Source organism: Vicugna pacos, chromosome 16 (genome assembly GCF_048564905.1).
Source record: "Vicugna pacos chromosome 16, VicPac4, whole genome shotgun sequence".
In the NCBI taxonomy this organism is placed as follows: Eukaryota; Metazoa; Chordata; class Mammalia; order Artiodactyla; family Camelidae; genus Vicugna; species Vicugna pacos.
The window spans coordinates 11,773,483-11,788,699 of NC_133002.1; the positions used below are offsets into that span (position 1 = coordinate 11,773,483).

General features: G+C 51.3%; 1 protein-coding gene, 1 long non-coding RNA gene and 7 other non-coding genes across 11 annotated transcripts in view; 4 read left to right on the plus strand and 5 right to left on the minus strand.

The window, feature by feature from the left end:
- The window catches only part of LOC116279645 (uncharacterized), a 42,233-nt gene that overhangs the window by 7,590 nt on the left and 19,426 nt on the right, over window positions 1-15,217 (minus strand). The gene's annotated exons all lie outside the window — the stretch shown is intronic.
- On the plus strand, window positions 440-513 carry TRNAT-AGU (transfer RNA threonine (anticodon AGU)). Its single transcript has one exon. It is a non-coding gene; the product is annotated as a tRNA-Thr (tRNA).
- On the plus strand, window positions 954-1,035 carry TRNAS-CGA (transfer RNA serine (anticodon CGA)). Its single transcript has one exon. It is a non-coding gene; the product is annotated as a tRNA-Ser (tRNA).
- On the plus strand, window positions 7,709-12,731 carry HES7 (hes family bHLH transcription factor 7). 2 transcript variants are annotated; one of them, XM_072940007.1, is made up of 5 exons: window positions 7,709-8,227; window positions 8,590-8,656; window positions 10,623-10,718; window positions 11,287-11,374; window positions 11,695-12,137. In XM_072940007.1, the coding sequence occupies exons 1-5, from the start codon at window positions 8,166-8,168 to the stop codon at window positions 12,135-12,137; spliced, it is 756 nt and encodes a 251-aa protein (XP_072796108.1). In that variant the 5' UTR covers window positions 7,709-8,165. The 2 variants fall into 2 exon arrangements, with proteins under 2 accessions (XP_072796108.1, XP_072796109.1); XM_072940008.1 differs by lacking the exons at window positions 7,709-8,227; window positions 8,590-8,656 and adding an exon at window positions 9,562-9,727 and having other exon boundaries at window positions 11,695-12,731.
- Window positions 7,917-7,987, minus strand: TRNAG-GCC (transfer RNA glycine (anticodon GCC)). The gene has a single exon. It is a non-coding gene; the product is annotated as a tRNA-Gly (tRNA).
- Window positions 12,697-12,783, minus strand: TRNAR-UCU (transfer RNA arginine (anticodon UCU)). Its single transcript is given in 2 exon segments — window positions 12,697-12,732; window positions 12,747-12,783. It is a non-coding gene; the product is annotated as a tRNA-Arg (tRNA).
- On the plus strand, window positions 13,288-13,369 carry TRNAL-UAG (transfer RNA leucine (anticodon UAG)). Its single transcript has one exon. It is a non-coding gene; the product is annotated as a tRNA-Leu (tRNA).
- Window positions 13,787-13,858, minus strand: TRNAQ-CUG (transfer RNA glutamine (anticodon CUG)). The gene has a single exon. It is a non-coding gene; the product is annotated as a tRNA-Gln (tRNA).
- TRNAK-UUU (transfer RNA lysine (anticodon UUU)) lies at window positions 14,436-14,508 on the minus strand. The gene has a single exon. It is a non-coding gene; the product is annotated as a tRNA-Lys (tRNA).

Consider the following 15,217-nt stretch of genomic DNA (forward strand, 5'->3'; position numbering starts at 1 on the left):
TCAAAGCCTACTCTGACCCCAAACATTATCTCAGCTGATTCCGTCTGGCAAGGAGATGAGAGGCGACGTGTGGCTGAGGGCTTAGGCAGGCTGCAGCATGGGTCACTGGCGCCTGCGGGAGGGGGAGGCCCACTCAGCCCCGTGATGCTCTGAAGAAGTTGAGGGTGTTCAGCTGCTTTGTCACCACACAGAAGAAAGCCCTTCAGCAGGCCGGTGTAGGTGGCTCGGGACGGGGAGTCACGCTCCCATTCGTAGTCGAGAGGTGTGGGAAAACGGAGGGGTGGAAGTTAACCCCGTGACTCAGAACCTGGGAAGGGAAGGGGAAACCTTGGAAGGGACGAATCACTGAGGATCCGCGACCACCATTACATTAGTCATTTCTGAGTTACTGGCGCACACGAACAGCTGATCCCTATCTAGTTGGTGCGGGACCTCTGCCGGCGCCGTGGCTTAGCTGGTTAAAGCGCCTGTCTAGTAAACAGGAGATCCTGGGTTCGAATCCCAGCGGTGCCTGAGTCAGAATGCACGTAGTCAGTATATTATTGCTGCGAAGAAGGTGCATTTCAACAAGGCCATTCTCTTGCCCCTTTAGAAAGATTCTTCTTACCAAGCCCATTCCTAACCACTAGTATTTGAGTTTCCGTTACCGAGCACTTTTAATGTGCATTTGGAGGCTGGCTCCAGCTTTCATGAACGAAGATGAAGCGGCATTCCTTGTCTCCCTTCAAGGGTATGGGAGCCTGGACTCAGATTTGGGTCCATTTTGTTGAGGCCGTACTGTGGGAGAACTGGAGTTGCCGCTCCCAAAAGGCGGCTGACAGTTGATGAAGGGAGGTGCGGCCCGTACAGCAGAGGCTCCTGCGCACTGACGTCTCAGGGCGGTGGGGCGGTGCCGGCTAGTGGTGGGCGTGTTGATAGCCAGCTATAGTTGCGCAGGCCCGAGGCCGCACGCGGCTGTGATGGCCGAGTGGTTAAGGCGTTGGACTCGAAATCCAATGGGGTCTCCCCGCGCAGGTTCGAATCCTGCTCACAGCGTCAGTGCTTTTGGTATCACCACCACTTCCGGTGAATGAACCAATTTGTTTTTCTAGTGCTTTCCTCCCTTGGAACAGATCCCACATTTATTCCGAGAGTATCAGAGACTCAGCCACCCAGGACCTGTCCGCGAGCGCCCTCTTGCGGACATTCAACTCCTGCTTCACCTGTAGTCTTTACATCTCAGTAAATGGAAATTCTAGTTGTTAGCCAGACCAAAAAATCCTTAGAATTATCCCTGATTCCTCTCTCTCTCTCTCCCCCTTCTCTTTCCCTCTCTTCCCCTCCCCTCTCTTCCCCCTCCCCTCCTCTCTCTCTCTCTCTCTCTCTCTCTCTCTCTCTCGCTCGCGCGCGCACACACACAAATATGAGGCAGCAGAGGAACATCTTCCAAGCCAAGGCACAAGACAAAATCCCAGAAGAAGAAATGTGATAACAAGATAAGCAATTTATCCGAGAAAGTTCAGAGTAATGATGATGTTCAGATAACTCAAAAGGAGTATAGATGTACAGAGTGAAGTTTTTCGCAAAGAATTGGAAATTGTAAAGGATACCCAGAGTTGAAGAATAAAATTACTGAAATGAATAACACACTAGAAGGAACCAACAATAATCTAAATGAGGCAGAAGAATGGATCAATGAGCTAGAAGACAGATTAGTGGAAATCACTACTGCAAAACAGAAAAAAGAAAAAATGAAAAGAAATGAGGACAGTTTAAGACAATTCTGGGACAACATGAAGCACAATAATATTTGCATTATAGGGGTCCCAGAAAAAGAATAGAGAGAGAAAGGATCTGAGAAAATATTCAAAGAAATAATAGCTGAAAACTTCCCTAACTTGGGAAAGAAAACAGTCACCCAAGCCCAGGAAACGAAGAGAGTTCCACACCAGATCAACCCAAAGAGAAACACACCAAGGCATACAGTAAGCAAATTGACAAAAATTAAGGATAAGGAGAAAATATTAAAATCAGCAAGAGAAAAGCAACAAATAACATACAAGGGAACTCCCATAAAGATATTAGCTGATTTTTCAGCAGAAACTCTACAGGCCAGAAGGGAGTGGTGTAACATATTTAAAATGATGAAAGGGAAAAACAACCAAGAATACTCTATCTAGCAAGACTGTCATTCAGATTTGATGGAGTGATCAAAAGTTTCACAGATAAACAAAAGCTAAAAGAATTCAGCACCACCAAACCAGCTTTACAACAAATGTTAAAGGAACTTCTCTAGGTTAAAAAAAAGAAAGGGCCACAACTAGAAACAAGAAAAGTAACAGTGAAGGGAGAAGGGTACAAATGCAGGGTATCTAAAATGCATTTGAAATTAAGAGATCAGAAACTTAAAACAATCTTGTATATATGTATGTGTGTGTGTGTGTGTGTGTGTATAATTTATATATCTGTATCTATATTTATTTCTATACCAAAACCTCATGGTAACCACAAACCAATGTAACTCTACAGTCATCAAACCACAAGAAAAGAGAACAAAAAGAAGAAAGAGAAAAAAATGCTAAAGGGGCCCACATTGACTAAATCTGGGACAAGCTAAGCATTAAAACGATGACAGTGAATGAATTTTAATGTACTGAATCAAGTAAGAATCCAAATTCATATCAGCATAAATAATTAAATGGGAGGAAAAGAGAAAACTCTTACCCAACTAAAAAATACAAGAGTGCGGGAGTTAGAAATCATCAATGGATGTTAAACTAGTGGGTGAACTTTTGATAAGGTACAAGTGGTGAAGAGCTATTGAAATATCTTCCCACAAATTACATATTAAATACTACGAAGGGGGAAATGATAACTTTATGGTGGAGAAAACTGGGGAACACCATTTTAACCTCGTGATCAAAGTCAATATCCCAGTATTGGGACAAAGTGACGTGTGTCTTCTGACATGATTTGTGGTGATCTCCCCACCAAAAATACACAACATGAGTAACTTGAATCTAAACGTGGAGAAGCATCTGAAAAACCAAAATGAAGGACATTTACAAAGTAACCATCCTGAACTCTGAAACTGTGAAGATCAAGAATCTTCCAGATTAAATGAAGCTGAAGAGACATAACAACTAAATGCAGTGTGGGATCCTGTACTGGATCCTAGACTGGGAAAAAAGAGCTATAAAGGACATCAGAGACACTTGAGCAAATTTAAATATGGACTGGCATTAAACGATAGTATTAATTTTAATATCTTAACATTGATAGTTGTACTATTATGTACTATTATGTTACAGATGTCTTTGTTCTCAGAAAACACATTGAGTAACTACAGGCAAAGGGCCTGGAGTTTTCAGTTCACCACCAAATGATTCAGAAAACAAACATTTTGTATCTATTATATTTGGACAGAAATGATAAAGCAAATGGAGCAATGTAAACAGTTAACAGACCTCGGAAAAGAGTATACAGGAGTTCCTTGTACTAGTCTTGTAACTTTTCTGAAAGTATGAAATTATACAAAAATTAAAAGTTCTCAAAACAAAACAAAAAAGCTAGTGGGGAAAAGTCCTCTAAAGGCTTCACATTACACTCAGAAATGACAAAGTCCTTGCAATGGCCTAGAAAGTTCTACACAGTCAGCCTCTCCCTTTGTCACTTTGATCTCACCTCCTACAACTCCTGTACTTGCCACCTCCACTCCAGCCAAGCCTACTCTCCCCTTGCTGCTCTCTGTCCCTCTGACAAGCCTGGCAGGTTGTCCTCCAAGGCCGTCCTGCCAGTCGGTCCCTCTGTCTGGAGTGCTCGTCCCCCACCTCTTAAATTTCCCCTTCTCAGTGGGGTCCCTCCCTGGTCACACTATCTGAAGTTACAACTCCCACTCTTCACCCTTCCTTGCTTCACTTTTCTCCACAGCACGTACACCAACTGACAAAGGATACATTTTGAGTAGTAGTCATTTAACTGTTTCCCCGACAAGAACACCGGCCCCAGAAGGGCAGCGATTATTGTCTTTGTTCCTGGCTCTATACAGGTCTTCTATCCTGATTCTTCCCTTGGCCTAGGGGCCTGGGCCTCCCACTTCCCAACCCCCAGCCCCCAGGTCCCAACCCTCCAGGAACTCCCCCTACCCAGGACCCAGGGGGTCCCAGGAAGCCAGCCTTCTCTTTGAAGAACAAAGAGGGAGGAGCTGAGCCTTGGAACCCAGGCCTGGGGAGATGGCACAGCGGGGGAGGGGAAGCAGGCCACCAGGCCAGCTGTGCTGTCCCAGGTCCTTGCCCGCCTCCCTAGGGCCCCAGCGTGTGGGGGACACGCACTCCCCTCCCCCAAGCCCAGAGGCAGCCGTGAAGAGGCTGGAGGCCCAGACACCCATACACATACTACGTACACAGACACAACCACAAACGGATGCATACACAGGTCCACGCTGACAGAGGGTGCCATCCACACAGAGACCCCCCCATCCCATACCCTCAGAAACCCTGGCAGAGGACATGAGGGCCTCCCTCACAGACACATCTCCACAGGAGCGAGAGTTGGAGAAAATCATCCAATCAGGCCAACTGGTCTCAGGTTTTGGGAGACTGAATGAAGTGTATATAATCGTTTTGGGGGGGGCGGGTGTTTAAAGAAAATAATATAAAATTAGGCACAAAAAGTAATGTTTAGAATGAAACAAGATCAAAACAACTTACAAATTGAAAAAGCTGACAGATGCCACAAAGGTCACAAAGTCCAGAAAAATAACTTACTGGTATTAATTAATTGCCTGCATACCTCTGAAATACTCTCCACAGACTGGCTACTGGCTCTCTGTATTTCAAATCTCGTTTCTCCTCTACCATCCACACACTTAGAGTGACAAGAGCCACTGGATGCATTCATCACACATGTGCCCTCTGGCTTTGCACCTTCATGGCACAAAGCCTAGTGACGGTCACAGGAGTTTTCTGGAAGCTATTGCCACACCAGGATGGCTGGGTAACTTAACTATATGTGGAAGTGACTGGAAACCACAGTAACCATATTACCATTAACATATCCCCAGATGCCCACAGCCACTCCAACATCAGGGGGAAAGGGGGAAAGAGGGGAAGTCAGAGTGAAAGGAGACAGTGGTCTTCACCATTTGCAGTTAAAAATATGTTATTTTTGCAAATTTTACAGAACCGTATGGCCATGTGAGTACGTTGCTAGGATCCTCACAGGAGCCTGCGGAAGTGAGGGGTCCTGAAGTGTGAATTTCATTAGCTTCACGGTGAATTCACCTCCGAAATTGTAATTTATGATCCCACATCTCAAATGGACCCTCAACATGCCTAGAAATTCTATTCTATCCTAGAAGGTTTGTTTTCCTTCTCTCCAAAATGAACATTTCACACCTTCTTTCTCCTCAGATCACCTGGAAACTCTCTCCCCTCCAGCAATGAGCTTGGTTCATTCTTCTTAAAGAAAATGGGAGCAACCAGAGGGAAACTGCCTCATTCTTCCCACACCCTAACTAACCCACAGTCTCTGTCTCCCCTATCTCCCTGTGGGTGAGGAGTCTTCCCTACCACCTGAGGCCAATTTCTGCACCTGGTACTGAGGTCTACCCTCCCCCACCTCTTGGTTATTCCCACCAGCATCAAGCACGCTGTTGCAACCTTATCTCTTTCTTGTGCTCCTGGCTGCTCCCTCCTTGGCTTTTCTGTTACTTCTCTGATAACTTGACGCGCCTTTGGTAAGTCTTCCTCCTCAGCTTGACCTCTAAGTGTTGGGATGCTCCAGGCCTCTTCTTTTCTCTCTCCACACTCTTTCCCTAGGTGCTCCAGTCTTATTGCATTTAAGCCACCCATCTCCATGTTTACCCTCCAGCTCTGATCCCCCAACTCGTATATCCCTGGCCTACCTGTAGCCTCCACTTGGATGTCTGAGTGGGTTTCAACTAACCGGGCTTAATGTATAATGCTTGATTTCTCTCCCCAGATCTTTTCCTTCCCCCTCCCCCTGTGTTTCCCATCTCAGTAAAAGGCACCACCATCCACTCAGCTATTTAAGCCAAAAACTCAGAAGTAACCCATTTACTTTCTCTCTCCAAGACCACCACTTCAGTACTAGCCACCATCTTGTCTTACCTCCCTGCTTCCATTCTCTACATAGCAGCCAAAGTGATCTTTTAAAACATAAATCAATGAATATAATTTTCCTGATTAAAACCCGCCACTTGCTTCCCATTGCACTTAGACTAAAATCTAAACTCCTTCCACAGCCTCTAAGGCTCTGTGATTGGGCTCTGCCTGCCTCTCCGTTCTGATCTCTGCCACACTCCAAATTGTTGGTCCCAGGTATCCTGGCACTCTCTCTCTAAGCTCTCACCACCAAAACCTGTTTCTGCCTTAGAGCCTTTGCACTTGTTCTTCTTTTTGTCTGTACTCATGAGCTGTGCTTGGCTCAATATCATCTCCTCACAGAGTCTGTCTCTGACTACCCAGAGTAAAGTAGCCCTTCACTCTCAAGTCATTACCATGTTTGGTTGCCCCTTGCCCCCACCCTTATAATCATCTTATATTACTTTCTCTTTCTTAGTTATTTTCTGTCTCCCCTCCCCCCACTATAATGTAAGTGTCAGGAGAGCAGAGACCCATTGTACCCTCAATACCTAACAACGCTTGGTGCACAGGAGGCCTTCCATAAACAGCGGCTTAGTGGTTCAGTATAGTGGCTGCGCACACAGACGTACAGATGCCCAGATGGCTGTATAGTATCCTTCTAGGGGGCCACTGTCATGGCTTAGGTTTGAGAAGAGAGCATTCCCAGTCGCTGACACAATCCAGAGACGAGGAAAAAGGACCCCGAGCCTAGCCCAGATGAAGCAGACAGGCTGGAAGAGGCAGGAGGCAGGAACCAGAGACAGAGACACAGACCCAGGGCGGGTTCCAGACAGAGGCACGGAGACAGACAAGACCCAGACCCAGCTTTAGCGAACCAGAGACGCGGGCCCACAGCAGCCTGGGCAGCAGCTAGAGAGACTGTGCCGGGAGGAGGGGCGCCGAGGGAGGCCGAGCGCGCCGGAAGACCGCGGAAAACCAGCGGCGCGAGCCTGGGAGCCCGGGCTGCCCCGCCCCTGCTCACAAGTGGCCGCGGCAGCTGGCGGGAGCCCGGCCGCCCGCCGGCACGACGCGTGCGGGATCAAAGCAGCCTGGAAGGGGCGAGCGGAGAGGTGGCAGGAATCTGGAGGTGTGAGCGAGCTTCCCAGGGGATGGCCCGAGCGTGGGAGCGCAGAAGGCCGGGAGGCGACAGAGACCTGAAGAGACGATCCCAGAGGCCAAGACGTAAACCTGGTGAGAGACGCAGAGGCTGGAGAGACCTGGAGCCTGAGATGCCGAGACCACCAAAGACCCAGCGACCCAGCGCTGAAGTTGCTATACGTCCTGAAAAGAACGTGAAAGATAACAGAGATAGAGACGCCGAGAGGAACGCGGAGACGCAGAAAGACGGCGAGACAAACAAGGCCAAGACCGTGTATATAGAATGAGCGCTTCAGAAAACAGGAAATAAGAGAGAGCGAGAGAGGAAGAGAAAGGAAAAAAGAGCAAGGGCCTTAGAGCTTGCGGGGCGGGAGGACCGCGCCCCTCCCCCGCGGAGGGCTGAGAGGACTCCCGGGGTAGGGATCCGAGCTCCTGGTCCTTTCTCAGGATCACGCCTGCGGAGGTGCGGGCAGAGGGGGCGGAAGGAGGGGTGTGGACAGAGGAACCACAGGCTGGGAGGATGGGAGTGTGAGGACGTTCGGAAATCAGGTTTCGATCCGGAGCCTAAAAGTCTGCGATGGAGTTAAAAAAAAAAGTATTAATATTAATGTTTGGTAGAAATCATAAACAAAGATGCTTCTCAGATACATTAGAAAAGATATTTTTGGGTAAAGGAAAAACAAGTACTAGCATTGCATTGGCCGGGAATCGAACCCGGGCCTCCCGCGTGGCAGGCGAGAATTCTACCACTGAACCACCAATGCAACCGGCAAAGATGCCTCCTTAGCTCTCCCTCAGTATGGAGGGAATTGAGGCCCGTAGCCAGGCACATATTACAGGCCAGGGACTCCGCAAAGGAATGGCTCCAATAGACGTGGGTGGAGCGCCAGGCCATCCTTCCTCCCGCCCGGATCCGGTCACCCGGCCATAAAGTCGCCCCATATGGCCAGGGGCGGCCCCACACCCGGGTGCGAACTGCCCAGGGCCCCAAGCCTCGCGTGCAGGTGAGAAAAACTCAACCCGAGCCCAGGTTCCCAAGGAGGGGGGCAATGGGGGCTTCTGCGGCCACACATCTGTGCTCCCATTTGGCTCAGGTACGGGAGGTGGGATATGCTAGGCTCACTGATTCCAAATGGGCGTGCCCTCCCCAAAGTCTATGTTTCTCTGGCTCGGACTTTGTCAAGGCAGGCTCCTTGAAAAAAAAAAAAAAAAGCAAGCTCTGGACAGGCACTGAGAGGGCTTGGTGGAGCCCCATCCGTCTGTGACTTCGCAGCTATCTTCTTGCTCGGTCTGCAACCCTGTTTTTCTGTGTCCTTGTCCCTGGCATTCTTGCTGTCCCATTAAATCTCTGATTTTGTCTTCTCAGGCACTTTGTCCTGATGTCTCCAGGTGTTCACGCATCATTCTTCAGAGTCTCAGGCTTTTGGTTTGAGGTGGGTGTTGACCCCTTTTTTGTTCCCTTTAAGAAAACTGCCTGTTTTTTGCTCCCCTATAGTCAGGAGGGGTCCCCAGCAGCAAGCTATGCAAATACACTTGTTTCAGGTGTCCTGGCAGCCATATGCCTGACTCTCCAATAATTAGTTTTGAATTAGATACTTCTAGGTGGAAAAATCTCTCCACCTCCTATCTGTACTTCAAGGCCTTGCTTCCCCTTCCTTGAGGCTTCCTTCGCCTCAGTCCAGCCATCTCTAAGGATGACCCTTTCCCTCAGCACCTACTTCACTGTGCTTCTAAAATAGCTAGTTGATAACACATCTTTCCCACTAGATCCTGCAGGGACAAGTTAGGCCTCCAGTGCTTATCTGAGTATGAAAATCACAGCCTAGACCGGTGCCCAGTACACACAATGGACATGTAGATGTTGGGGGAATCGAATGTGGCTGACTCAGATCGAAAAAAGCTTCTCTCCCACCTCCAGACAAAGTCCCAGTTGAATTAGGTGGATCCAGCTGGCACACTCAGGTGGCATGCTATCCCAAGTAGGAGGTGAATTCTGGGGAAAGGTGTATAGGATCCAGCGTGGTGGCTTAGGGGTGCTAACTTTTATTTCAGGATTAGTGGAGATACAATGACCTCCCAAGAAAACTGAGACAGTGAATGGGGGAAACTCTGAATTTCACTCCCGTGTTCCGTCCCCAAACTACTCAAACTCCCTTTCCCACTAATAACCTTCTCCCCTCAGCTGGGTCCCGCCTCTTTATACAGCCTTATGGTCCTTAAACCAGCCGGTGCTGCACTGGCCCCTCATTTCCCACACTCCCAGGCCAGTTCCACTCCTTCCCCTCCTTCTTGTGCTCCTCCCCTTTCCGGGCGCCTCGTGCCCTGGGTCGAGCGGGCGGGATCGGATGCCGAAGGGGCGGGTCCGGGTTCTACCCCCTGCCCGCTACCACCACTCTGGGGTCTGCGAGATATAAGGCGCAAGGCAAGCAGGGACTCGGTCCACATCAGGGTCCGGAGGAGCGATGGTCACCCGGGATCGAGCAGAGAATAGGGATGGCCCCAAGGTGAGAGGCGGGAGGGGAGGGACCAGAGGTCCCTGGGCCGGTCAGAGGACCGTGTCTCTGAGACCGAGGGTCAGGGAAGTGGCTGGAGATGCTGGGCTGGAAAGAGGAAAGGTTCATGGGGAACCCGAGGAGCCAGGAACTGGGGAGGAAGCTGCAAACTATGGAGAAGGGGTCAGTGTCAGAGCCGGAACTGGCTGAGCGGCCGACGCAGAGGTCTCGGGTATGGGTAATGGCAGTTGACACACTGCAGCCTGGAGGGCATGGGAGGGGGTCAGAGTTTGAGTAAAGTAAGCAAGAGGAGCACAGAGCTAAGGGAGGACAGCTGGGGAAAAAAAAAAAAAAAGCGGAGAGGATAGGCACTTGATCCACGCCTGCTGTGAGCCGGAGCTGGCCCAAGGCAAAATAAGAGAAGGTCCGAGAACTGGTGGAAGATTTTAGAACCAACGGAGAACGGTGACCGCACAGACGGGTTAGAGGAAGAAGAGGAGGCGCGGTCGCGGGGTATCTCCCTTCCTACACTCAGGGCCGCCAACTCTGCCCGGCATCTTGCGGCCCACGTGTTTGGGCGCAAAGAGGGCCCCCAAAGTTCTCCACTGAGACAGAGAAAGACTGCACGAGTCGGAGACGTAGAGAGAAAAGAGGAGGAGACGGAGAGACATAGAGAGGGGAGACGGAAGGACCAGACAGAATTCAGAAGACCCAGGAGAGAGAGGAGGCGAGCAACAGAAATTGACCCTAGAGGGGGAGTGGACAGAGTTCGAATGGGCCCGGCCCTAGACTCTCTGGGATCTTAGGGAAGGGGAGGAGGCCGGACTATCCCAGCGGCCGGATCCTGACGGCCCCCGTGCTGAGTTTCGGTGGGGTCGGCCCGCTCTTCCTTTCTTGCTGGTCGCAGATGCTGAAGCCGCTTGTGGAGAAGCGGCGCCGGGACCGCATCAACCGCAGCCTGGAAGAGCTGAGGCTGCTGCTGCTGGAGCGGACCCGGGACCAGGTCAGTTCTTCCGCCATCACTGGACCCCCAAGCATCCCGTCCTCGCGTCTCAGGGCTTCCCACTTGGGTGGGGACATATGCTGCTTTGGCGACCCTGGCCCCAAGGCATCCTGACCCTTGGAATCCCATCCCAGACCCCATCTCGTTCTCAGAACGCGATCTTCATCGCCACCCTTCGGGTCTGTAAGTTTCATACCCGGCTCTGTAAATTTCCCTCCCAGGGTCAGTCAATTTGGGGCCGTAAATTCCCTCTCCTTTTCCCCCACAGTCCCCAAGACAGCCAGCAGGGTGGTTAATTTCATTTCCCAGGTTTGCTGTTCGAATCCCCTCCTCATACTGTGGGTTGGCTTCATTCCCTTGGGTTGGACAGTTTCGTCTCAGGGTGGGCCAGGACTATTCTTGGTCATCTCCACTCCGCATTCATTCGGTAGCGCACTCTGTGGTCCGCACACAAACGCGTTCCGGGGGCACCCCCAGCTCCTGCATTCCCCCTCCCTTCTTCCCCCTGCCACTTTCCCCCTCTCTCCCCACCCCTTTCTGTCTCTGCGCCCTCCCCTCCCGTCTGTAGAACCTCCGGAACCCGAAGCTGGAGAAAGCAGAGATACTGGAGTTCGCCGTGGGCTACTTGAGGGAGCGAAGCCGGGTGGAGCCCCCGGGTACAGCGCGGGGGTGGGGCAGCGGCGGGAGGGAGGGGGGATTCACCAGGGCCCGGGCAGGGGTAGATGGGGCAGACCCTGCGGTGGACGGTGGGCTTGGGGAATGGCAGGCTGTGCTCCGAGGCGAGGTTAATAATAACACCCACGCGTGTCTGTCTGTCTCCCTCATTTTCTCCCTCTGTCTGTCCACCTGGCTTCCTGTCTCTGTGCGCCTGTCCGGCCTCGGTATCTCTGCGCCCTGCCCCTTCCCTCACCCTGGCTGGGACCCCTGCCCTGCCTGCGGGTCCTTCCGCTGGCCGCACCCGCTGCTGCGGCTCCAGGGGTTCCCCGGTCCCCAGCCCAGGACGCCGAGGCGCTCGCCAGCTGCTACCTGTCCGGCTTCCGCGAGTGCCTGCTTCGCCTGGCGGCCTTCGCGCACGACGCCAGCCCAGCCGCCCGCGCCCAGCTCTTCTCCGCGCTGCACGGCTACCTGCGCCCCAAGCTGCCCCGGCCGGAACCGGTAGATCCGAGGCCCCAGGCGCCGCGCCCACCGCTGGACCCCGCCGCCCCGGCGCCTGGCCCCGCGCTGCACCAGCGCCCCCCAGTGCACCAGGGCCCCCCTAGCCCGCGCTGCGCATGGTCCCCGTCCCCCTGCTCCCCCCGCGCCGGGGATTCCGGCGCACCGGCCCCTCTCACTGGACTACTGCCGCCGTCTCACAGACAAGACGGGGCGCCCAAAGCCCCGCCGCTCCCGCCGCCCGCTTTCTGGAGACCTTGGCCCTGAGCTTTGGGGGGGGCTGGGGGTAGGGGCTGGGGGAGGGAGGTAGAGACTCCAGCCCGAGGGCAGCAGAGGGACCCGGGCGTCGGGGTGAGGAGGTGTTGGGGAGGGCGGCGGGGCGCGCGGGCGCAGCGCGCGGGTGAGATGTGGTCTATATTAGAGTATCTATATAAATATATATTTCTCTGGTTCCTGTCCCTTCTCCCTGCCCACCTTGTGTCTAGGATTGTACCCTCTGCTCCCGGCCCAGCCCCAGCCCCTTCCCGAGTCCCTAGTGCATGGAATAAAGTGGTTATTAAATCCCGGTGTGTCCCCGAGCCAGGGGCCTGCCTTTATCTCGGCGTCCACGCCCACTTTCCCTCACCTTCTGTCTTCCGCCCCCCAGTCCTGCTCTCCTTCGCCCAAGCTCCGGGGCAGACAGGTAAGTAAAGAAGAGAGCAGAGTGGAGGCTGAGGTCGGAACTGCAACCAGATGGAAAACATAGATAGGGTAGGGGGAGAATGGATGGGAACCTTTGAGAAAAAGCCAGATAAAGAGGAAAGGATAAGAGAAAAAGAAATAAAACCGACTCTGGTGGGATTCGAACCCACAACCTTTGAATCGCTCTCTCATCACTAGAAGTCCAATGCGCTATCCATTGCGCCACAGAGCCACCTGGTGGGCAGCGGCGTCTGACGGCTTACGGGTACTAGAATGGGAAAGGGGCGGGGGGAGGGGAGGGATGAGAGGGAATTGGGCGGGGCGTGACAGGCGCGCGTGGTTTGGACTTCAGAGGTCTGCCTGGGAGAGGTAGCGTGTGCAAAGCTCGAGAACCAGGTGGGAGTGCGGGCATGCAAGGGTGGAAGAAACAGGGAGAGAGCAACTGAATATGAATGAGCGAGCGAGTACAGAGCTCCGGCTGCCCGCTTGGGGGATGCTTCCAGTCCAGGCTCACCCCACTCCCAGATGTGGCCCCACCCATCAAAATAAACTTGTTTTGTTTGCAAATTTCTGTGTGTCTGTTTCCTCTGGTCTATATGTTTTACCATCCGCTGCTCCGCGGTCGGAGGAATCTCAATGGCTCCCAAAGACCAACCAATTCAATACAACCATCTATAGCCTCACTTCTGTCTGCTAGTCTCTTAGGAGGACTGCCTGGAGAAAGCTTTTCCACGCAGGTAGCGTGGCCGAGCGGTCTAAGGCGCTGGATTTAGGCTCCAGTCTCTTCGGAGGCGTGGGTTCGAATCCCACCGCTGCCAGACCACAGTTTTTCTCGTTGTCAATGCACCCTCATCAAAGCCCGTTTGGGGACATCGCTCCATTTTATGAGAACTCCTGGTAGCAGTCTCACCGTCTTCTCTCTCTGGTATTCTAGACAAAGCCTAGATCTGCATCTCAGCCCCAAACCAAGACCTGATGGAAACTGGCAAAGTAACCTCGTATCTTCATAACTCATCTTCACTGTAACATGTCCTCAAATAACATTCTTATCTGTCAAAATGAGTGCAACCTGCTATGTATTTAGTACTGTATGTTCTCTTGACAGTGTGCTAGAGGCTCGAATTATCTAGTCTGAAAAATTCAAACGATTCCTCGGAACATGAGAATATCATATACGAAACTAACGAATAATACAATAGAACACATTGGTATTGAATAAAGGGGAAAAAAGTGTAAGGTTCCACCGAGATTTGAACTCGGATCGCTGGATTCAGAGTCCAGAGTGCTAACCATTACACCATGGAACCCACCTCCTAATAACATCTTCTGAGAGTGTATATATTACTGAATTTCTTCTGCGCGTTTTCCTCTACTCTTCCGCTCAGAAGACGAAACAAAATAAAAGTAGTTGCCAGATAGTGTGCATACCGCTATTGCCCACCTGAAATATTAATTTAAATGTGCTGTAAGTATAAAATATACATCTTAATAGATGATTTAGTAGAAAAAGATCCTTAAAATTTCATTAATTAAAAATATTGATTGATAAAATAAGATTTAGGATACATTGGGTTAAATAAAATACAACTAAAATTAATTTCACTTGTTGCTTTGTACTCTTTAACGTGGCTACTAGAAAATTTAAATTCGCACGTATGGCTTGCGTATGTTTAAATCATCTCTGCTTTCCCTATGCTGTCATTCATTCTACCTGTGAATAAAACCCTGACGCCCGTAATATTACTTCCTTTTAAAAACAAAGTAACAATATTTGTCTTACTCTTCCTCTGTTTTGTTCAAAAGAATACAAATATTAATGTATTCAAAAGCACAGACTGTCTTGTAATGTACCGCTGGAGGGGGAAGAAAAAAGAAAACACGACCCGCCCGAACAGGGACTTGAACCCTGGACCCTCAGATTAAAAGTCTGATGCTCTACCGACTGAGCTATCCGGGCTCCTGCTTAAACGGCCTTCTACTATCTATTAGAGTTTCACAATTCCTCTTGCTCCGGACTTACAGACCAAAGTAAGTATTGTATTCATGGGCTCAGAGAACCCCAAAAGGCACCTGGAGGAAGCCGGTAAAACCAGTGGCCAGTGACTACGCCTTCTCGGACTCCCCCTGAGTACAGCACAGGTTAGGACTCTGCGGCTTGAGCTTGGCAGAGGCTGGGAGGGTGCAGTGTTGGGACTGGCCTCTAGGGGCCGCTGCAGCCGCGAGCTTTCCTTGAGGAGAGGTTTCTTTTCAGTCTGGATGACCTAGATCCCAGGCACCCCAGGCACTCAGGCTCCTGCCCATCGCCCCAAGGCCAAGGGCAGGCTCGGATCGGCAAGAATGCCTCATGGGGCCTTCACACGCTGTGCGCCTGGAGTCCATCTCGGTCTCCTGACTGGTCCTAGTCCAAGGTGGAGATTGAGACCAGGCGTGCTAAGCCCGGGGACACACAGGGCAGTTTGAGGGGGGAGGGTGCTGAGTTTGGGAGGTAACAGGAGGGTTGTTTCTGACCAGTATGGAGTGTGCAGGAATGCGTGCGCCACTCACCTGAATGTGGCTTTAGTGATTTATGGACGAGTGTGGCTCACTTGTGTATAGTGATTCACATGGGTGTTTCACAAGTAAGAATGTGGGTACCCTGTGCCCAGTTCTGGCTGAGAGAGAGGAGG